The sequence below is a fragment of the Mixophyes fleayi genome, chromosome 1 (genome assembly GCF_038048845.1).
Source record: "Mixophyes fleayi isolate aMixFle1 chromosome 1, aMixFle1.hap1, whole genome shotgun sequence".
Classification (NCBI taxonomy): Eukaryota; Metazoa; Chordata; class Amphibia; order Anura; family Limnodynastidae; genus Mixophyes; species Mixophyes fleayi.
The window spans coordinates 408,112,680-408,136,566 of NC_134402.1; the positions used below are offsets into that span (position 1 = coordinate 408,112,680).

A 23,887-nucleotide genomic window follows, 5' to 3' on the forward strand; every position below is an offset into this window, starting at 1 on the left:
AGGTCCGTTTTGGTAAACTCCGGTATATAAAAGGGTGGACGATTGCTATGTAGCGGCTGATACTGATGCACATAATTAGTAGAATTGAGCAATACATGTTCCCATAGAAGCAGATGGTCATGGCTTGACACATGGTTTCTCCAAATATCCAGTTGTTGCCATCCAGGTGGTACGCTGCCTTGAAGGGCAGCATGAGACAGAAAAGGAAGTCCGAAATGGCCAGGTTGGTGTAAAATATTGCCGTGCACACAGATCGGACTCTAGCAAAGAGCATCCGTAGTATGAGGATGTTAGAAGGAATCCCGATGAGTATGACTATGATGTATATGGCTGGAATAAGCTGTCTACTTGTGGAACTTCTTAAGTAGACCAACGTAGAGTTGTGGACCACAATTGTCCCCTCATTTAGTATGGCATCGTTGTTGACCACAATTGTCTCCTCATTTAGTATGGCATCATTGTTGACCACAATTGTCCCCTCATTTAGTATGGCATCCTGGACGTGACCTGCTGTAGCCTCTGTATCTCCATTAAGCATTTCAACGGGGAGTGTATCATTATGTATAAAAGTTCCTCGAAAAGTCTTTGGATCTAGAGGTCTTGTTTCATTTTTCACCACACTGATATCATTACCTAAATAATATTAGATACATAGATATATTAAGTTAATTTTCCACCCATGTTCTTATTTACAAATAGCAACTTGGTTTGTGATGACTGTGTTCCCCTTCCCCTTCATCTCCTGTCTGTACGTCTGTATAATATCATGTCTGAGCCTGTTTTCACTATTAAAAATCATCGACATCTCTGCCGTGGTAAATTGTCAGAGCATGGTGATCAGATGAGCCGGGTAAAAGGGCAGAATAGCGCACACAAGATACAATAGCTATTAAATGTCACCTTCTGCATTAGGCAGGGTCGTGGGATTACTTTCCGTGTGGTATTGTGTTGTATTAAATAAATAATGTAGAGCTTTCCCATTTTTTTCTTAGGGCAGTGCCAGATTTTATAATAGGAAATCTTTAATGCCAATGTCTTGTTTTCCTAAAATGTAACTACCTCATGCATTTGGATTAACATAATTAAATGAAATACATTCCTATAACTGCTGTTCTGCATCTGTCTCCAATATGAAATAATGGGGACAATTTATCATACGCAAAAGTGGATTTTTTTTTAATTTAATTGCCAGATGTAGATCTAAGTTGCCCCTATGTAGACAGTTGTAGCTATACGCTGTGTACAATAGTGGGTTGGGAGCTACAAATATTTCTTCCCTTTTGCATTAAAATCCTCCTATATTGTGACTTTGTATCAGATCATTTTATTTGTCAACTTTGAATATAAGCTTGTAACAGATTTAGTTACATTCCTATGTGTCTGAACTGTTTTACTGTTACGATGTTTCATTTCACCTAGGTGTTTCTGGGAAGTACTACATGATCTTATCTTATACTGCTGTAAACTAGTTTTATGCGGTTTCCTTACCTTGATATGGCTGCTGATTGCCCTGCCCTGATTATGTCTACAAGGATAATATCCAAGAGAATCTTAACACTTCCACACTCACCGTTCAGGCAGTAAACAGAACCAGACAGAAAGATTAAAGCCAGCAGGACATCCATGTTTCAGGCTTTCAGTATTTAGTTCAGTGCTCAATCATTGTCCTGGGTGTTCCAACGAGCGAGTAGTACAGTCTCCTCCTTGGCTCCATTCTATGTGTGTGTGTGTGTGTGTGTGTGTGTGTGTGTGCTCACAGATCAGGAGCTCCCTGGATCCTGTAACATTGTTCTCCTCCTCTCAACTTGTGACTAAGAGATTGCGTGACTGGATAGCTGCCAGTAGAAATAAAAGTTTTTCATTAACTCTTAAGTCTTTTCCAATGAGAACCTTTATTGTTACACAATTCATATATGTCATTTGTTTAAATTATAACAGACTGTTTCCTGAATTTCACCCTTTTCACCAGTCTTTGTGTTTTCCGGATGTCAAAGTTTCTATTCTTCTCACTTTTCGATAATGACTGTCATTTGTTTGCTTAACCGTATATTTTGTTTCCCTAATGTAAATACAATTTACATGTAAAAAAATATTCATGTTATAGGACACTACCCAGTGTCCGAATGTATCTTTTCCCATTTCCTGTCAATCTTATAGGGTTTAATAATCGTATCACTATACAACAGCTTTGTGAAATGAAATAGTGTGATAAGGTTGGGTATGATGTCATTGGAGCGTTGTTAGGTTAGTAAAGGACTACTGCAATTTGACAGAGTGCAGGGAAACAAGTAGCAGACACAAATCCCCTATGGGCTTCCTGATAGCTAGAACAGAGGGATTGAATAAAACTGTCTAGCATATGCATTTCCCTGTGCTGGTTGCAGTTAAGGGGGAATAAAGGCTTGTGGCTGTAGTTCCTTTAAAACCTATTGTACAGCTTGATGGCTGTGTCTGATGGCACTATGGAGACTGTGATGTTCCAGGAACAAGCTGGCAAAGATCTCTTGATTTTTTTTCCGCACCTCTCTGTATGAGCATTTGAAGACCACAATGGCCTGTGCTTTCCAAGTGACCAGACCTGCATACAAGGACATTCATCACACAAAACTTTACTTTTTATTTTTAACAATTAAGTGGAGGCATATGTGTCTTTTGCAAGGGAAGTAACATGCTGCCTGAAATGACTCTCCCAGTCTTTACTGGCAGCCAGTCTGTGTGTTGTACATGTATAATACTTAAACATGTAATGATGGGGAATGTTTTCTGTTGCAGTGCTGCTCACAGGGCCGCAATTTATTGGTTTTGTAAATGTGGACATGAAGATTAATTTTCTCTTTGCGCAAATGCGCATAATTGTCTGTTTTTATAAATATGAAAGGTCACCGTATGCCTTCATTTTGGAGTTTTGAACAGTCCCTATAAACAGTTGGAAAATCCTTTATTTTCAACATTTGTTTCTCTCCTGAAATTCTGCTCGATTCAGCTTCATTTATGTCTGTAATGGTGAGAGGAGATGTCGGGTGTCTTTATTACCAGCTTACGTTTTGCGTGTTAATAGTTTTATTACATTGATTGAAGTTTACCTGTAAACACATTTTCTGATATTAAAGGTAAATAAGTGATTGTCCAACTCTGTCACTCTGGTTTCAAAGCACAAACCCTATTAAGATGCGAGGGAAACACACACTCAAAACAAACAGATTTGTGAGAATGATCAGATATTGGACAAATGTACAGAACAAAATATCGCCAAGACTACTATACGCTGCTAGTTTATCATAGGAGCGTCTCTGGGATACTCTGCCTCTTCTGTGTCAGGGTAGTACAATATATTCACAGCGATAGGGTCATAAATTGCATTATTGCCAACAGCAGGTACACAGGTCATACAAAGACAATGGTCATTGCTACAATGTTGAATTTGGGATCAGAACTAGTGAATTTAGCACAGACACGGTCAATAAGAATTGTTTACTTACCAAAGCAATGTTGAATTTAGAATATTGAGAAGCAATAAACAATGTGTGACATCCCAAGGTGATGTTGTTTCTGGACAAAGACTCAGAAAATTAATATTGGTGCAGCTTAAGTATATCTAATGTTAACTTAGTATTGCATTGGTATTGTTGAGTAACTCCCCCTTCAGTAGGAGAGCAATTCTCATTGTCTGTGTGGAGTTTGTATGTTCTCCCTGTGCTTGCGTGGGTTTCCTCCGGGTGCTCCGGTTTCCTCTCGCACTCCAAAAACATACTGGTAGGCTAATTGGCTGCTATCAAAATTGACCCTAGTCTCTCCCTGTCTGTCTCCCTCCCTCTCTGTCTGTGAGTGTGTGTCTACATTAGGGAATTTAGACTGTAAGCTCCAAAGGGGCAGGGACTGATGTGAATGAGTTCTCTGTACAGCGCTGCGGAATTAGTGGCGCTATATAAATAAATGATGATGATTGTCCTCAGACTTCTATGAAGACTGTAAGCCCCGCCGTTGCAATCCCTGCGCATATCTTATTGCACAATGAGTCTCTATGGGAATATGATGGAATATTGACCAGTGTCTGAAGATATTAAAAAATATATCCAGTTCCTAATTTGTGCACCCCGCCAGTCATCATCATCAGCAGTTATTTATATCGCCACTAATTCTGCAGCGCTGTACAGAGAACTCGCTCACATCAGTTCTTTATTTCCATTTTACAGCTCATAACGTCAGCACTGGCAATGAGCAGACAGACTCTAATTCAGGTGTGTTGGATATGGTGAAATCCAGGCTGGCAGGGTACGGGACTTCCAGCTGTAATAATTAAGGTGCGGCAAGCTTACATAACTACTCAGCGAGATCATTGATTGTCATAGACATGACCTTAGTGTTTACCCTTATTGCCCAACAACCAGATTCTATAAAATGGAAAACCTCAACAAGATTACAATAAAACCGCATCACGTTAAGGAAATAGTATATTCCGAGTATTGAAATACAATGTTCTAAGTAGTGGGGAAGGCTGGGGTACTACTTACATTCATTGGTATAGGAGTCATTTCTTATGAATTTAATCATGTTGCATATGTAAATGATGTCTATAAAGTGAACACATATGGCTCTTTTCAGTGCTTGGTCTGACATAGGCTGATTCTTGGTATGGACAACCTTGTGATGTAAAGGATTTTGTGTGTGAGAAATACTCAATGGCATCTGACTACATACATCTCCTTCTTGGTTACTGCAAAAAAAAAAGAAAAAAAAAAAGCGGTTTACATGATAAACATTATTAGTATTATTTATTATAATCTTCATTATTATCCTTTATAGGGTTTCGCAATTGGACCCCAGCTCCGTACAGAGGGCAACAAGAACACACACACAGCTAATAGCCTAATTGGGGTGCAAGGGGTATTATTATCCTTTATATAGCAAATGGTGTATTACGTAGAACTTTTACATAGAATGTTTTTAATCATTTACCAACCCAGTGGAGATTAGTCTAAATTCTCTAACACACACACACACACACACACACACACACACACTCATCAGACAGTAAGAAACCTATGTGTTTATATTTGGAGGTGGAAGTAAACCAGAGCACCCTGAGGAAACGCGCAGAAACATGGAGAATATACAAAGTCCACACTGATAGGGCCCTGGTCTGACTAGAAACTGCCTGTGAATCCGCAATGCTAGGTTACAGGACTTTTTTGAGCTGCACCCACTTTGTGGAATTCCCTCCCTAGCACAATAAGTCTTTCCTCTAGTTTTCAAACCTTCAAGCGTTCTCTGAAAACCCACCTCTTTAGACAAGCTTATAATATTCCTCTACCACCCTCAGTATCTCCCTAGGTTACCCTATTGTCATCCTCTACACAGCTAACACAAGACAACAACCCTCTGACCAACATAGTTGTGTGACTGAGCATACAGCCCACTGTTTTTGGGAAGACCAGTAAGGAGGGAATTGCAATAGTCAATGCGGGAGATAAGTGCATCAATTAAGGTTTTAGCAGTGTCTTGCGTGAGATATGTGCGAACTCTGGAAATGTTCTTTAGATTTATGTAGCATGATTTAGATATAGAGTCAATGTGGGGAACAAAGGATAGGTGCGAGTCAAGGATTTCACCTAGGCAGCGAGCTTGTGGGGTGGGATTTATGGTCATGTTATCAACAGAGATAGAAATGTCAGGTATGCTCTTGTTGGTGGGTGGGAATATTATTAACTCTGTTTTAGAAAGATTAAGTTGGAGTTGGCCAGAGGACATCCAAGATTCCATATGATGGATATCAATATTCAATATGATGTAGCACTTACCCTTGTGTATCAAATCATTGTCCCATAGATTGTAAGCTTGCGAGCAGGGCCTTCTTACCTCTACCTACGTATGTATGTATGTATGTATGTATGTATGTATGTATGTATGTATTACCCAGTATTGTTTTATAGGCTTGGAGGGTATATCATTGAATAGTTCTTGCCAGTCACTGTACTGTTCAAATGGGACCCGCAGACAGGAGAATGTTAGTGTCTTGGAAATGGTTTTCTGGTACCCTGTAATGATATATATACCTTGGAATATCTTAGAAAGGATGCACGTTTTAAGGTGCGTCTGTTGCAGATTTGACTTCCAGGAAAGCTATCCCTTAATACCTGTCTCTCGGTTGTAATTGTCTGCACCCCCTGCTTCTGTTTTTTATGGGCTGTTATATGCTGGGCTGTTATGTGAGACAGCCAATTCCAATACAGTAAGGTTGGATTAGAGCTGATGGCTGCACTAAGTCACAGGACAGCTTAGCTGAAAGTCAGTGATAATGGCAGCTGAGTGTTCATTCCTTTTAACTTTTCATTTTACAGATGATATGAACAAGAACTGGCAGCACATTGCAACTTTGTTATGTTAGGATAGTCATTTTTACATGAAAAATAGTTCAGACGTTACTACAAAGTGTAATTTTCCTGTCACCGCCAATCTTGCATCTATAGTTACCTGTTAGCAGCCATGTGTTCCTGCGTTCTCATGGTTTTTTGTTTTTTTGCAGTATTGTTTATTTTATTTTTTTATATATAATGTAAACACAAAAAAAAACAGATTGGAGAATAGTGTGTCGCAGAAAGCAACCAGAGACAAGCCGTGTGGATTTTGCTGGTTAAGAGGAGGGGGCTTAATCTTAGAACCTTAATAATAATAATAATAATTAATTAATTAAGTTATTTTTAATGTCTCTGGATTTCTGTTCTAAGAAATAAGCTCTATGAAATGTAATAAAAATGAGAGAGTTAAAGCGATAGCTTGTGGTTTAAATCCAATTCTTAGAATGAAATAAACAATGAGATCTTTTCTTGTGTTCAGATATTTTATTTCTTGGTGTTAAAATTAGGTCTATATAATAGTTTTATGGTTACTTTCAGGTATCCAAAGATGAGTCTGCAGCTCTCTGGCTGGATGAAATACAGAAAGGAATCAATGATGCCAATCAGGACACAGAAGATGCACAAAGAGGTGCGTAATTTTGCCGTAACCTGGAACTGCTCCTGATTTTACATTTTTTGGTGTGCTGAAATAAAATGAAGTATCACTCATAGACATCAAGTGTACCTGCTTTAACATAGGAAAAGTATAGGGCTTTACTAAGCAATAAATTCTTAGGCATTGTAGTATTTGTGTTTTACTTGGCACATTAAGCAGTATATGCTGTAAAGACTGAAGAACATGATGCTTTTAAGCGGATTACTGAAATTTCTAAAGTAGATTGTAAGGAATTTCTGGTAAATCCATGCACCAGTACACACCCTAAGGAGCAGTCACCAGGTGCTGAATGAATACACACTTCCTGGGTCATTTATGGAGCTGTAAAAATGCAGCAACGGTGCAAATGTACCTACTTGTCCTCTGTGTGAATATAGGTAATTACCAGAAAGCAGAATGGGGATGTGTACCTTTTATGCAGACAATGTGCAAGGCCAGTTTTAGGATTGCAGTCAGAGTTTGCATGTCGGCAAAAATCAACACTTCACAATCCTACAAACTGTCTCTTTTGGACCAAATCTATAATTGTTTTAAGTCTTCTATTTTTTCCTAAAATACTGTTTTCTAAAGCCTAATGTATACCTTGATGAAGTCTTCAGAGTAAGGGGGCATTGGGATTGTCTTAATTACATGTATCATAATTGAAAATGTTAGTGTTTTTATTACGTTGGTATTTATAGACACATAAATATGTATTCCCATGTAACGTACTCAAGGATAATGGGAAGCGCTGCCATTGTAAGCATGGCTGAACGCCCCCACTTCCGAACTATGAAAAATGTATCTTTGCCAGATTGTATAGGCCACATCCCAAAGAGTTATCTAGATTTATAGTGTATTGTATTGTCAAACTCGGTCCATATTATTACTGTGAGTAACACACATTTGGAGTTGGGATATTAACAAAGTGATTTAGGTGCTGTGGTCTTGGGTCCAAAGTCTACCCCATCTATTCTGTTTACAGGATTCAGTAACCTGAATCCAACATAGAAGTATTAGAGCCTAGGCATTGCAAAGATGGACAGACGTGGCTCATATTCTTTCAGTCAGCAATGTGTCTTTAGGCTCCATGGTTCCTAGAATTTAAATCTTTAGTCTTTAGTTAGTTATACTTTCTAGGTGTGGAGTATATAATCATTAAAGTATTGTAAATATACATATGAGTACAAGAGTTTGGTTTACACCATATTAATACCTGGCTCATCTGAACTCTTAATCATGTCAATTAATAGTTGATAGAGGTATTCTAGTTTAATCTTTGGAAGATGTAGCGTCTGCTCCATCCACTGCTAGTTGTTGCCTACTATTCCTTCTTTAGAATTACCATTATTCCTAAATAGACAGTGTAATGTACGCAGAGGTCTAACCTGCCTTCTCCTGACCCTTTCCAAAACTCAAATATAGCCTAAATTCAGGTGTAACCCCCCAAAAAAAAAATAATATAAAAAAAAATGGGTGCGCTATGTGTGATGGAGTTGATGCACATATTTAAAGCTATACGAGCATTTTTATTTTTTTTTAAGTCTGGAAGAAGTGCTCAATTTTATAAGGATACGTCTTGTATAAAAACATGTCTTACAGTGCATTGTCAGGTGCCCATAAAACTTACTGTTGTAAGATTTACCCATCATAATGGGCATGGATAGAAAATTTTCAAAATACACATTTTTATGAGCATGTAAAGGGGCAAAAGTTTAGCGCGACAGCAGTACCAACAGTGTTTGTCATTCCTGGAGTGTGTAGAGGAACACTGCTGAACATTGGGTGCTGTCACACAGTTTACATTACATTTGGAAATCTTGACCTTTGACTTTTCAATGCTGGGATAATTCTCAGTAGTAGGGCCTGTGTTACTGCTGGATCTTGTTTTTATTGTTCTCAAGGAAGAAACTTCCTTTATTTTTTATGAGTTGGGTTGTAATACATGCTGTATTTCAACCATAAAGCAGTTGGACAGTAATTCTTTTATGCCAATCAGTTTTATCAAATATGGAGTATGATTGGGGGGGAAAAAACTTGAACATTCTCAACTATTTAAAAAAACAAAACAAGACAGATTATTAAATGGTCAGTTAAATCTCTATGTCCATTGTATTGAGTTAAGAAAATCAATGCAATTTTCTGAAGACTTAAAATGCCGTTTTTCCCTCTGGTGCACATTTAGTGGCAGCTGGTGTAGCAGAAATTAACCTGGCTCTGGAAAAAGATGAGGCTCAACATACTCTGCAGGTGCTACAGTCATCCGAGACCAGACTAAAGGGGCTAATACCAGAGTGTGCCGAGGGCTATCACAAAGACCTGATGGAGTCCAAGCAAAAGAAGGCTAACAAAGGTAATGACAGTACCTGCACAGCACATATATCTACTAGGATACAAAATGTACTTATTATCAGTATCCTTATTTTTAATTATTCGAAATCCTCATCATAGCAGTGCTGAAAACTCATGCCAGTTATTGCCCACGTATGTATGCCAGTTGTTGTTTGAGAACAGGCTTCTGCACAGACACAACCAGTGGGACTTTCTCTTTACACATAGCTTTAAAGGAGGTTTCCCAAGAAGATCGGTATAGATCAGTAGTTAATAAAGATCGTATCAAGATCACACAAGGTATTGTTGTAAAACCTATGTATAATTATAAAGGGAATGTTGATGACACAGGGCCATTATCCTTGACTTATCGTGCTACTAAATGCATTCCTTATTTATAGGTCCTGCAGAAACAGAGGAGAGTTCATGGATGAAGATACAACTGAAAGATAAATTTGACTACTATTACAATGTTGAAACAAAGGAAGGATGCTGGAATCCACCAGAAGGAATCGCTCCTAAAACCACTTGGCTTTCCCTCGAAGAGATTCAGGTATCATTTAGCTTACAGTATTAACAATATATATCCTGTCCTTCATTGGCAATACACGTTGATATAAATTCTGGAAAAAAAACACCTATTATATATAATCCCTCCTCTTAAAATTTGTGTTTAAATCACAGCTGTCAAACCACAAACACCTTAGTATGTTTAAAGCATAAGGTGAACATTTGTCTAGCTGGCTCATTTTACTAGAACTACTAAATTCCTCTCTAACATTGGTGATCAGTGTTGCTGTCCGGCCCAGAAATCTAACTTAGAGGATATTTGATTTTATCCTCTATTTTTTTTATTTTTTTTTTACTATTAACATTTATTTTAATAGTATTTTAATAGCACACTATAGTTCTTTACTGTTTCCCCACAAGTCCAAATGTACTCAGTAATCTACTGTGTTGTACAAAATAGATTCTGATATTCAAAATCAATTAAAATGCCTTGTGACATCAGAAGCTGTTGTATTATTATTTATCTAATGTAAATATTGAATGATGAATATCTAAGCAGTATTCTTGCTCTATGACCTTACTACATGTAGCATAGCTGCCATTATGTGTCCTCTCTTCCCAATAATCCTTTTACCTACTGCCAGAACTCGTCTTTTAGGATTATCACACCTTGATAAGATTTTGTTAATGCCGTCACCCCACCACCCCCCTTAAAATTTAAATCCAAATCTAACATGAACTAAGCAAATGTTTGAAGTCACAGTAATTTTAAAGTATTTCACATATATACATGTGTCTTATTATATTTGTCATCCCTCTAAAGCTTCTCCTGTCTTTGTTCTTTAATTGTGCAGAGCTTGAGTGAGGATGAGGAGGGGTAGATGTTGCTTGGTTAACAAGGAAAGGGGTCATGTTGGTTACATTTTTATATTTAGTCATCCATTAAAAATGATTGTTTAATTTGTTATTGAGGGTGTTATTATTCAATGAGTCACAATGTAATGTAAAACAAAATGATGATTGGTGTTTGTTTGTTACAAAGTCAGCACAGTGTAGGTTTCTCCCTTATCACATCAGCCTCCTAATCTTACAGCATCCTAAGCAGTTTGCATGGCTTCTATCACAGCCCTTTTCTGTGGTTCAGTGTAAGACCTTGAATGTCTGCAGCATGACTCAGACAGGGAACGGTCATGTTACCCCAAGTCGTCTGCCAGACTGTAGTGACATACAGACTCTTCTGCCAGCTGCATTTTATTCCATACGGGAAATATATTTACTAACCAATCTACACTGTTTTGTCATCTCAGTTTCTGACGTACTGAATTAGAACGGTTAATTTGCTGTTTCCGGATATCAAGTTACCATAACAATGTAGAATTCTAGCTGTGCATAATTTGTAACCACATCTTGTAGCCTTATTCTTACAGTAACGTAACACATGAATGAACATGTTAATATATGGGAAATGCTTGTTTTTTTTTTTTCTTTTCCCTTTGTTTTTGTCTAACGAAAATATTTAGAGGTGTGTATCTATATTTGTACCTTTCACTTTAACATTTCTGAGTTTGAAAACGGCCGCTGTGTAGTGAGAACTCCTCTTTTCTGATGCCCCATGCCTGCACTAGTGCCCATAAGTTTCCCCCAAATACACCTAGATTTCCCCCAAAGCTCTCCCGTTCATGGAGCAAGATCATGGTGTTCTCAGAGGAGCAGAAAATTGTTAGAAATTGTGTAAAGTAAGGGCTTTCCTTGCCACGTATGAAATGGTATATTTTGGGCACTTATTTTTTGAGGCTGTGCAAAAACGAGATTTATTTTTGCAGCACAATATTATTAAAATGAGATAAAAGGGGTCAGAGGGGGAGTTCTATACTCTGTGGAAGGGTATGAAGCTCCTGTTTTCACTGTGCAAAAGGACTTGAACCTTGTGCCTGCTCAAAGCGGGTGGATATTGGATCTCAACCCTATCCCTCTGAAGGAACGAGTTCAGTACTTATGTAGAAGGGCACATTGTCAGATGCACTGGGAGCAATATAATACAAATTATTAAGCAACAAGTGTCCTATGTAATAAATCACCCCCGATGTACTCATGATTATTGTAAACTATAAATGTGGCTCAACGGAGCGGTTTTTTTTTAGTAGGGAAAATGTGGTTCCTAGTGATTTAGTGCTTAATAATATTGGCCAACCCCACCGCTAAGTTTTAGTCACAGTGCCGTGTGAGTCCAGATGCAGCAGACTACATTGTGGTCCTATGATCCTGTGTTAAGTCCCTGGAAGGGCCGCTACAGTACGTTTATGGATCATAGAACCTGTTGGCAAGTCAGCTTTATATTCTATTTTGACCGTAATGACCCTTTGCCTGTTTGTGTCTATGGATAACATATGATTTTATATCAGCAAGTAGCAAAAATATATGCAGAGGCCTTAATGTAACTAGGTATCTTTAGAAAAATTCTAAATAAGTTAGAAGCCTTTGATCACATAATGTATATGAGTTTTAGTCACCGGCCTTCCTTTCTCACTGTAACTATAGTAAAAGTGCTGAAAATTCTTTTACGGATTCTTAACATTTTTTGACGAAAGTAAACCAGTCCTTTCACAGCCGTTTCCTGCCAACATCAAGCATCTTAATCCTGATCCCTTGTCCTTTGTGGAGACTGTGAAGGAAAAAAAAAATCTGTTTTGTGCCTTTTTTCAACCATTTGAACGCACGGCCCTATATGGTAAAGGTACAATTATTCTGTAATTCAGAGGTGCTAACACCCAGTCCTCAAGGTCTACCGTCAGTTCATGTTTTCATGGTTTTCTTTAATCATGCACAGGTGAGTTCATCTATTTTTCTGGATCACTAATTATACCACCTGTTTCTACAGATAGAAATCCTGAAAACATGACCTGTTAGCTCTTGAGTACTGGGTTTGAGCAATCCTGCTGTAAAAGGACAGACATAGCCATTCTGACTGAATTACGCACCTCTCATTCACTCATACAAATGTTTCTGGTCGTTTGCAGAGTTGTGTGCACTCATTTCTATATATTGCTGTAGATAACAAGGTGAATAATGGGCTTTTTATACTTACATAAAAGCTGTTTCTCTTATTCCATTGGGGGACACCAGTTCGCCCTGTCCCTACTGTATACACCAATGTCCCCGGTGTCCCCCAAAGGAAGACAGAGAGATCACTATCACTATTTTCTGCGTTTTTTTTAATCTTGCAAATAGGTGTGTGTGTGTATATATATATATATATATATATATATATATATATATATATATATATATATATATATATATATATATATATATATATATATACATACACATACACATTTTCCTTTCATATTGCTCTCCACAAATCATCCTTCCTGAGACAGGTGCCTTACATTTCTTAATTAAATATAGTCCACTCTGCCTGTAGCATGTAACCCGTATTGGCGTTTTTTAAATGCATTTTACCTGTGTTTTTAACAAGATCAGACGTATGTAATGGGGTCTGACACTAGAAAGCATGCATATCGGTTGTTGCAGGCTATGAATAAACTCGGAGGTTGTGTCTGCTGCCTCTGTCTGCGCTCTCTGATCCAGCCACACCCCTAATGATATCTTACACCTCCAGTGGCATCACTTATATCCCTTGTCATTACAACACGTCTCCAACTTATTGTACTGTGAGAGGGTTATTACATCAGTGGGATTGGCAGGAGAGCTCTGGGAGGAAATAAAGATGTTACAAGGAAGAGAACATAATAATTGCTGTATGTCAGAACAGATAGCATACTTACATTAAACAAAGGGACTTTAAAAAATATTATGATTAGCGTAACTTTAACTGAATAGGTTAATGGATACCAACCAGTATCTATTGGGTCTGCCAGGCTTTCATACGGGCTTGGAACACCTAGTTATTCCAAATCAATATCACTGCCAAAAATATTGATTTGGCATTTTATTTTGTAACACCGATTAGAAACATAGAATTTGATGGCAAATAAAAAGCACTTGGCCCTTTTTAGTCTGCCCATTTTTTTTTATTAACCTATGGTAACCTCAAACCCTATTTGGTCATTTAATGTTTGGATGGATATCCTTATGTCTATCCCAAGCGTGTTTAAATTGCTCTACTGTATTAGCCTCTACCACCTCTGATGGGAGACTATTCCACTTATCCACTACCCTTTCTATGAAGTAGTTTTTCCTCAATTTTTTTCTGAACCTTCTTCCCTCCAGTTTTCAGTGCATGATTGGAGAGCATAGTCTGCATAGAGCATAGCTTTCTGTTCTAGAATTTTAAATAATGTGCTTTTAGAAAGCATCTCAAAAATAAAAAGGTAACCTTCCTAAAAACCGGTACGAAGAGAAAATGTGCTATAACGCATAGTAAGGTGACTGATCACTTTAATTTTCAAAATTAAATTAGAAAAAGCCAATCTGTGTACACACACACACACACACACACACACACACACACACACACACACACACACACACATACGTTTAAATGAATATCTATCCAGGAACTGAGTAAATAAACACATTTTTACCTATCTATGATCTGCTTGCCCAAACATGCCAGTAGTGGTATACATAAAAAGTATATTACAAAGATGAGGAAAGCTTGTACGTTATATCCTATGTAACATTGCATGGTGCCTCGCTAATTCATCCACTGGATATTACAATAGGGGATAACTCCAGCCAATACATATTTATTTTGCTTCTCCTCAGGCCATTGTTGGAAAAATCTCCTCCGATTACAAGCGGGAGCAGCTGTGGATGGCAAATGAAACTCTGATTACTCTGCTCCAAGCTCGAATGAAGGGCTATCTCGCCAGAAAGGCTTTCAGGGAGCGAAAGACTTACCTCCATAAACAAGAGCCATATGCAATTAAAATACAGGTAAGGCCAGGAAAAACTCCCAGAAGATAATGGTTGGCATGTTAAAGTGAATTGATGACAAAAGATCCTGGATTATTTTTTTTATTTTTATTCAGCAATCACCTTCACATTTTATAATTGTAGCCTGTAGCGGTGAACCCCATTGAGTTTTTCTATAGGGTACTATCCACCGTTGTCTGTGGCCTTCCATTTGCTTCATTTGCCCATGTTGACCCCATCTCCTTAAATATTATGTGCTGCTGTAAGAATTCCACTCATTCGTTTGGCTACAGGTTGTTCAGACCTTTGTCAGATGCACCCATAAAAATTCTGTACATAGTAATATGGTGTAGTACTATTTCTGGATATATCAATATGTCAAAAATATGAAAAGTATTACTGCTAACAGTCATAAAAGTAATTGTTTTATGGCAGAGTAGAACTATTATATATTGAGTATCTCTTCTAGTCAAACGGCCATGCCTGTCCGATTAATCCTAAAGTGCTGATATCGCCCTGAATGTCTGATGTAAACTACTGTTTTTTCCGGTTACTTTACAGTCGTCCTGGAAAGGATACAAGCAGAGGAAGTCCTATACTGACAGAATACAACTACTGCAAGGGAATATTATAGGCATTGTCAAGGTATGAATATATTAATAGAAGTTCAGAGCAAAAGTAAAGCTGCTGGTTTTTACATTACACGTTCGAATATTATTTTTTTATGGACATACATAGATAATCTCAAATTTAAATGATTCCATCCATCAAAAACATTCAATGTAACAAGGCAGTTGCTTTATGGAAAATAGATGGCTAGTGTGTGCCCAAAGACGTTTATGGCTAAAACAAAGGAGATTGCTTTACTTAGTGTACAGTGAACCACACATGCCATCTGAATGTCCATACATTTGTTTTCAAATATTTGTATATATACTAAATATGCTGATTAAACATGCAGTTTTGTATTAACATTTTTACAAATTGAACAATTAGTTTAAAACTGTAACAATATTTTTCAAAATATTGAGTCATCCAAATTGCCATAATATGTACAGCTTCACACAGGGCCTGTCTCTACTATGTTGTCATTGTGCTAAAAGGTTGCACGGTGGCTAAGTGGTTAGCACTTCTGCCTTACAGCACTGGGGTCATGAGTTCAATTCCCGACCATGGCCTTATCTGTGAGGAGTTTGTATGGTCTCCCTGCGTGGGTTTTCTCCGGGTGCTCTGGTTTCCTCCCACACTCCAAAAACATACTGGTTGGTTAATTGGCTGCTAACAAATTGACCTTAGTCTGTATGTCTGTCTGTATCTGTCCGTCTTTATCTGTCAGATTAATTTGTGTGCTAGGGAATTTAGACTGTAAGCCCCAATGGGGCAGGGACTGATGTCAGTGAGTTCTCTGTACAGCGCTGCGGAATTAGTGGCGCTACATAAATAAATGGTAATAATAATAATAAACAGGTAAATAGAAGAGAGATTAATACTCTCATAGGAATCCCATGCTACAAAAGTGGATGAATGAACAGAAACAGGGGAAAGTAGGACATGGTCTACATTGTCCTCACCTCCCAGTTCTGTTAAGTCACGTTGCCCATGTACAGAGCTGCTTCTCCTTTTACTAATCTCAATTAGGGATTCTAAGTAAAAGGGGTCCGGAAGGGGCCTAGATTTAGATTACCAGTCTAAATCTTGCATTATGTTTACTGTATGTGATCTTTACTGACCTCGCTCTGTGCTGTCTGTCACTGCACATATTTACCGTGGGATTTGTTAATAAAAAACAGCTTCTACACAGAACGTGATTCTGAAAGTCCTTTCAATACTAGCGATGGTTTAATAAACCCATATTGAGCTATATTTAGAAAGCCAACAAGGCTGATGAAATGAATTGTGGTCTGCAATATTTGGGAAACTTGTGCAAATTACATTTTAATAAACATTACAGTAATCTGTCATTTAAATTGCACGCCAAAACAGAAAAGAAACATCTGTAAACCAGCTTCTGCTTTGGGAGCTGGTGCTATTTTTCTCCTAGTTGTGAGCTGAAACATTCCAGTGCAAATGTTCTAGCATATGTAACGGGTAGTAGAGCTTGTTGTAAAACACAGAAGGGGAGCACCAGTTCCTGAATTTCTATAGTGGAACCTGTACAAATGCTTAAAATATCGGTATATTATTAGATCTAATTGGTTTCAGACCTTAGCGTGTCTCTGGTGCAAAGACCGTTGCGTGGCTGTACGTAAATCACAAAATACAGCAAGTAGAATGGCCACAATCTCTCTGGTTTTAGGCACCCCCAGGAAGCTTATTCAAATAAAGCTAATCTTGAATTGTGAACATACATAGGCAGGAAGACGCGTCCACTGGCAACCTAACTACTTTCATGCCACAACTGGCCATCCAGTAAATGTTAAAATTACCTTATGCTCGTAGCCTGAGAACAGCCACAGCAATATCCACTGAAGAAGCTCCAGAAGTAGTTAAGTTGCCAGTGGACCTATATGTTCGCACTATAAATTTAAAGACCTATCTCTGCATGAATGAACAAGCTCTTGGTGGCGCTGAGAGCCAGAATGAGTGCAGCCAGAATTTTGAGAGAGGATTTGAAGGTCCGTGAGTTATACAGTGCACATTGCTCAATTGTGATTTCAATTGTTTGTTTTCTGTGCTCTCTTATGAAGTTCATTTAACATAACAAAACCCTGAATTGTATTATTTTTTTTATTTGTGTAAATTTGTCATTTAGATTCAGGCTTGGTACCGGATGTTAAAAGCGAGAAGGGAATACAAGAAGAGATTGCAGTACTTCAAGGATCACGTGTGTTGTTTTTTCCTTTTACAAGTATAAAAAATAATTCTATTTGGTATTAACCCTGTTTGACGTCCTCTAACTGCCTTCCTTTTATTGTACAGGAAAAAGAAATAATTAAAATACAGGCGTTTCTCAAGGCTAACAAAGCCAGAGAAGATTACCGGACGTTAAGTAAGTATTTGAAGCAGAGGTGTAATTTGGGGTGACCAGTAAAAGCCCAGGGCACTGGCTAAGAGGAGAGGGAGTGTGGTATTGCATTAAAGAGGTGGCAGTTTAAAATATTTTTCTGTGTGTGGACAACTGCACAGTACCACTCCTAGTATTTTCGTAAATGCTGTATTTGTACCAACGATGACATTGTTTTGGCTGGCATAACATGGTGCAAAAGGGAGGTGGTATGGGGAGACCTGAAAATTTGGAAAGGGAGGTAATTCTAAATCTTTGGATCCATGCTGCCAACGTACTTGGTTATGCCTTTGGTTAGAAAGCATAATAAATGAGTTTCATAGAAATCATCAGGTTGTTTTGTAAGAGGGCTTACTCTTAAAATGCACTTGTCACATCCACAAAGTGGAGGCAGTTATGAGAATGTATCCTTTCATATCCTAATGTATCATTTGGCACTAGTGGCACAAAGTGCATCAGTTCTTAGTGAATTGATGGGCTGCATTCTCAGGAATTTTCGTTCAGCCTACAAAAAGCCGCCTTCATTGAAGATCAATAATGACACACAATAGATAAATACACCCAGGTTCTGCGGAGGTGCACCTGGATGGTCCAACCAGCGCACTTCGATGTGCCTGTCTGTCCTCCACTCTTGGGAGATTTCTCCCCAGACCTATGTACATGGGTGGACCACAACTGATTTTGCACCATGGAACAAATGTTTTTCATAAACGACCTCTGCTGTGTGTAGACAGATGCATTTTAAACCCTCCTTTGTGTTTGCGATTTGTTAAACTGAGACTTATTTATTATTTCTTTTTTTAATATTGGGTAAATATATATAATAAGAAAGAATACAATGTTCATTATAACAATATTGAAACAATCTGTAGCACAAGGAAACAGCAAGCATAATAGAAAAATATATCCATGTTTTGTGGTGGTAGGGTGGAAACAAGCTTAAATAGTGTTTTTATAATTGGAGTTTTGAACAGAAAAGGATGGTGAGGTGGGGAGGCCTTACAAAGAAAGGAAAAATGAATAATAGTAAACTAAAAAATCAAAAGTGTAATAAAGGGAAACATGTAACACCGGGGCGAGCCTACAAATATGAATGGATGTCTGTAGCGATATCCCAAGGGCTCAGAACATTTTGGAATTTATCCAACTCTTTAGTCAAGGAGCATCTAATGGATTGCACCCACCAGATGTTGTTGTGAATTTTGTTCAGGGGTCAATGAGCAGCTCTCCATCTTCTAGCTGTACATCATCTAATCAATTTGGATACTTTTTTAGCCATCTTTTTTAGTTTACATTGATGTAAGGCCAGCCATGGATCTGGATATTTTAAGCTGCAAGCACTGAGACACCCAAAGGGACATTAACATGTGCCTCTTTCCCCTCTCAGAGAAAGCACAGAAGGGTGACCTAGTAGATAGGGTTCAATTTTATTGGAACGGGGTAAAAATCTAAAGAAAGTGTATAACCATTCTCTTTAATAATCACTTTTAATATAATTATTACAATCTAGATATGCTCAGAACCATTCCTTTGCTCATTATTGTCCTCTTTCCTCGCAGTCTGCTCAGAAAACCCACCACTGAATGTAGTGCGAAAGTTCGTCTATCTCCTGGACCACAGTAATTTGGACTTTCAGGAAGAACTGGAGGTGACCAGCTTAAGAGAAGAAGTAGTCACAAAAATTAGGTCAAACCAACAGCTGGAAAAAGATCTCAACCTCATGGATATTAAAATAGGCTTGCTAGTAAAAAACAGGATTACTCTACAGGTGAGCATAACTGTAAAGATTTCATTTTTATAAAACACTACTAACAGTATTGCATTTCACATGGCCTACTGGCCTAACCCAAGCATTCTGGCAGTTGTAGTTCAACACCAGCTGATATCTGTGACGGCATTACTTGCATAAATTGATCAGAGAAAATATCAAAAATGTGTTTTTATTTTATTGTCCTATAGTTAAGTGAAAACAGTAGGCTATGCTCAGACCAGTTTAAAAAGTAAAACTTGAATGGACTAAAATAGGTGGAGTCACTTCTAGTAATAATTAGCATTTCAGGGATGTCATAAGAACTGTACATTCCTGAGATATGTTGCGACCAGTTCAGCATTCTTGTCAGAGGCTGTATACAATGCGTTAGTACAGACTGAAACATTGTAGTAAACATTGGCAATTGGTTAAAGACCTACATCAGTAGACCGTATTTAAATAAAGACGTATTGGAAGTAATAATTATGAAACACATTCCAGCACAGGTGTAGCATTAATTAAGTTATGATCACTGATTTATTGGAAAACATGGTAAATTGGAAAAATACATTTTTTTTTATTTTTTTTAAACTAGTGATACTTAACCATGTCTTGAGGGACTCTAACATTGCATGTTTTTCAGATGTCCTCATAGATCACAATTGACAAAAATATAAGTAACACATATTGCACCTTTTGAATAAGTGAGTCATTGTATTTAAAGTGGACCCGTCACATGGGGGCGGGGGGGGTATTTATTATAATTAAGTTTATTTAGCTGTTCTAAATTAAAATATGTTCTTTCCCCAATCCTTTCACCCAAGAGAGGATCTAATTTATAGCAAGCCCAGTAGCGTATGTGGGCAGTGTATCTCCCCTCCACTTCCTTTTACTGGAAGGGCTGATGTGATGTGTAGATGGGAGGCTGTCGATAGAGAGACTCAGTCCTGGGTGTTTCACTTATTAGTATAAAAGTGAAGCAGGTGGAGCTGTGTCATTTTAGCATTGGCCTCAACCAGTGCTTCTTACTGGTTGGCAGAGCTGACGTAGATTATGGGACGATAGAGGACTAGTAGCCCACAGATGCAGCCAAGCATATTGGGTGTACTACAGTTTAGCCCTACTTCTAGTCAAATGGATGGGGGGAGCGGTATTATTTTAGACATCTTGTTTAGGGCATTAATAATTTCAATATATAAAATCCCATGTCTCCTCTTGATAACACATTCACTTTTAATACACCTGTGGTTCTGCATATAAACTTTATTTGAATAGTACTTACAGCTTCTCTCCTTCATTTCTGCTTTTCTCCAAAACTACATCGGCTATACATTACACTGCATAAAATGCAGAAAGCATAAGCACTACACTTGGCCTCATCCTAGCCCCCATGCAGCAACCTGTCACAGAATATTCTTACATGATACAGCTGTGTTACAGGCAACCGCTTTGATGTCTCATTAAGAAAGACAATATATACGGTATTTTAAAAAAGAAAAAAAAAGGTGTACCTAAATATAGTTTAACAATATAGTAATTATACTCAAAAATGTTTTCATCTATTGTATATTATAAGGAATGTGAATTAAAAGGATTTATTCCATGACATATGCACCCTAGTAATTTTGTACAATTCCAGGACTCTTCATTGACTTCTAGTATAGTTCACAATTGGCGGTCCATTATCCTGTATATCATTAACAACACAAATTAACGTGTAATTACTGGTATACTTTTTATTAGGTTGTGTTAATATGGTTGGTAGAGAAAACTGAAATGGTAATAATTGTATCTGTTTGGTTGAGAATAGGAAATGTGTAATTTACTGAAAGCGGTCACCGGGGAACATCCACTTAGAATATTCTGGTAATCATGGAATGTTGTATATTCCTGTGCAGGATGTTGTGTCTCACAGCACAAAACTGAACAAGAAAAGCAAAGGTCAAGTAGAAGAGATGTTGACTGTGGATAAACAAGGAATTAAAGGGCTGAGTAAAGAGAAAAGGAAAAAGTTGGAAGCATACCAGCATCTGTTCTACCTTCTGCAGGTATGTGTAGGGTCTGTCTTAAGAACAAAGTCTCAGAACACAGCCTGTGGGAAAGGTGCTCAAACGCTGTCCTCAGTTCATGCTTTTAGGATGTCTAATCATGCACAGGTGAGTTAATCTGTTTTTCTGTGTTCGTAATTATCCCACCTGTTTCTACAGATTAATCCTGAAAGCATGATTGGTTGGTAGCTCTTGAGGTCTGGTTTGAGCATCTATGGAATTAAAATAAACGATGACTGACTTGAATATGATTTGCTAAATCCTTTGACATAATATAAAACTATATAGCATTTGCAATAAGACTATCTCTTTAAATATGTATGATTATGCTTATTTAACCATGGATCTTCATATAGGACTAATATGAAAATGAAATGATTAGATGCTTACTTGTCATTTGGGAAAATGTTTAATCTGATGCGTTTTTTTTTTTTTTTTTCAATCTCAAGCACAACATCCTGTCCATGTGTTAAATGTCATTCGCACTTTCCAATCCATTAATTAATCATTCACCAATCTCTTTTTAAATATACACAGATCAATATATAATATAAAGTTTTAAATATCACTAAAAATGGACGTGTATTCTAAAAAATCTGATATCCGTGAAATGATGTAGGTTGTAAACAGATGTTGGGGTATTTAAAGTGTACCTCTTACTACTTCCTTAAGGTTTTCTGGTTTGTTCTGCTTCAAAGCGCTGAAAATCTGATCTGTTAGCACTGTCCTTCCTTATGATGCCCCTATTCAACTATTCCGGCTAACTATGAATCAATGAAGGAAATTCTCTATCCAAGCAAACACCATAGAGCTAGCTCATTTCCAATGTTTAGCTGCATTATAAAAGTTGAGTCACCTTACATTTCTATAGAGACAAATAGACAGTAGATGTAAGAGTACAGTAGTAATGGTAGACCTGCAATAGACAGGAAGAAGCAAATTTTGGTTTAGGTAAAAGGCATCGGTAGGATATGCATAACAATTGCATAGCAAGTCTTATCCCAAATACAACAACATAGATTGTTTAGAAGTTCTGTAAAGCATAAGCATTATATTACAACAAGGAGACTCGTTAAAGCTAATTCTACAAATGAAGAGAAGTCCATTGACAATTTAAAAGGGCCCAAGCGTATAGCAGATGCGTAGCAGGAAGTTTGGTGGGCAACCAGTTAGAAGGGCTTTTGCGAGCCCTTGAACTGGGATAATATTGGGAGGCAAGTAAATTATATGCTTTAAGTAGACAAGGAAGTGAATGAGAGTAAGATATATTGCATTAGACAAGTAGGTGACTCTGGGAAAGGTTTTGCACTGGTGCAAGATGGCAGAGGATGGGAAAAACATGGAGGTTATGGAAGGGGAGTGGAATAAACTAGGATCATTGGAAGCAGTTTCAGGCTTCTACAGTATATTTCAAGTACAGGACAGGAATTGTCAAACCACTATTGGGTATCCTCATCAACATTTATATAGCGCCAGCAGATTCCGTAGCACTTTACAATTGAGAACAAACAGCAATAAAACAATACTGGGTAATACATACATACAGGGGGTTAAGAGGGCCCTGCTTGCATGCTTACAATCTATGGATTTGGATACTTTGAGACAAACCAATGAACAGTTGTATTCTTAGTTTGTCTCTTACGTAGGAAGGTCTAACCTGCATAAAAGGAATACGGATGGCTAGTGAAGGGGAGGCCAATGATGAAGCACAGGGCTCTATGGTAAAGAATGGAAAGTTCCGTTTCCACAGTTATGAAGTAGCACATTGGCTTTATAAAACGTCGGCCTAGTCAATAAGAGAACGGAATGTAGACTGAACTATTCTATAGGCCTCTGTATTCAGTAGGCAGTTTAACCTGAAAAAAAAAACAACCTAGGGCCTGATACATTAAGGAAAGTATAACAAAAAAAGGAGTACATTTTCTCCTGGATAAACCATGTTGGGGGTGAAAATTAGTTTATTATTGTGCACATTTGTTAAATACTGGTTGTTTGGTCATGTAGCACACAAATGCTTTAATACCTTTACTTTTACACTGAAATTTAAAGTTGATCGAAGACATGTCCTACCCCAAATCTGCCATCAAATTTTAAATTTACATCCCCCCTCCAACGCAGCACGGTTTTGCCATGGTGCAATATGTACTCCTTTTTTTTTGTTATACTTTCCTCAATGAATCAGGCCCCTAATCTCTATGTCCAAGTGGTCTGCAAAGGAGAGTTTGAAGTCAAGTAGCCTGATATTTGAATTTTGTAACAAATGCCATGGTGTCTCCTAAGATAGTGACAGTGATTTGGCTCTGCTACATGGTTAATAGATGAAGGTATCATGGCTTCTGTTCTTTTGGCGTTGATTTTTTTATCATGGTGTTA

General features: G+C 37.7%; 2 protein-coding genes across 3 annotated transcripts in view; one reads left to right on the top strand and one right to left on the bottom strand.

The window, feature by feature from the left end:
* Window positions 1–1,726, bottom strand: part of F2RL2 (coagulation factor II thrombin receptor like 2) — a 2,879-nt gene extending 1,153 nt beyond the window's left edge. Inside the window, exons 1-2 of the mRNA XM_075182069.1 lie at window positions 1,571–1,726; window positions 1–633 (exon numbers count right to left, since the gene is read on the bottom strand). The exon at window positions 1–633 is cut by the window's left edge and continues 1,153 nt beyond it. Coding sequence (XP_075038170.1) covers window positions 1–633; window positions 1,571–1,625 — 688 coding nt within the window. The 5' untranslated portion in view covers window positions 1,626–1,726. The remainder of the gene's footprint in view (window positions 634–1,570) is intronic.
* The window catches only part of IQGAP2 (IQ motif containing GTPase activating protein 2), a 207,295-nt gene that overhangs the window by 153,322 nt on the left and 30,086 nt on the right, over window positions 1–23,887 (top strand). For both annotated transcript variants that reach the window (XM_075182047.1, XM_075182056.1), the window contains 9 exons: window positions 6,894–6,984; window positions 9,176–9,343; window positions 9,723–9,874; window positions 14,563–14,733; window positions 15,274–15,357; window positions 17,465–17,536; window positions 17,632–17,701; window positions 19,276–19,484; window positions 21,365–21,514. In XM_075182047.1, coding sequence (XP_075038148.1) covers window positions 6,894–6,984; window positions 9,176–9,343; window positions 9,723–9,874; window positions 14,563–14,733; window positions 15,274–15,357; window positions 17,465–17,536; window positions 17,632–17,701; window positions 19,276–19,484; window positions 21,365–21,514 — 1,167 coding nt within the window. The remainder of the gene's footprint in view (window positions 1–6,893; window positions 6,985–9,175; window positions 9,344–9,722; window positions 9,875–14,562; window positions 14,734–15,273; window positions 15,358–17,464; window positions 17,537–17,631; window positions 17,702–19,275; window positions 19,485–21,364; window positions 21,515–23,887) is intronic.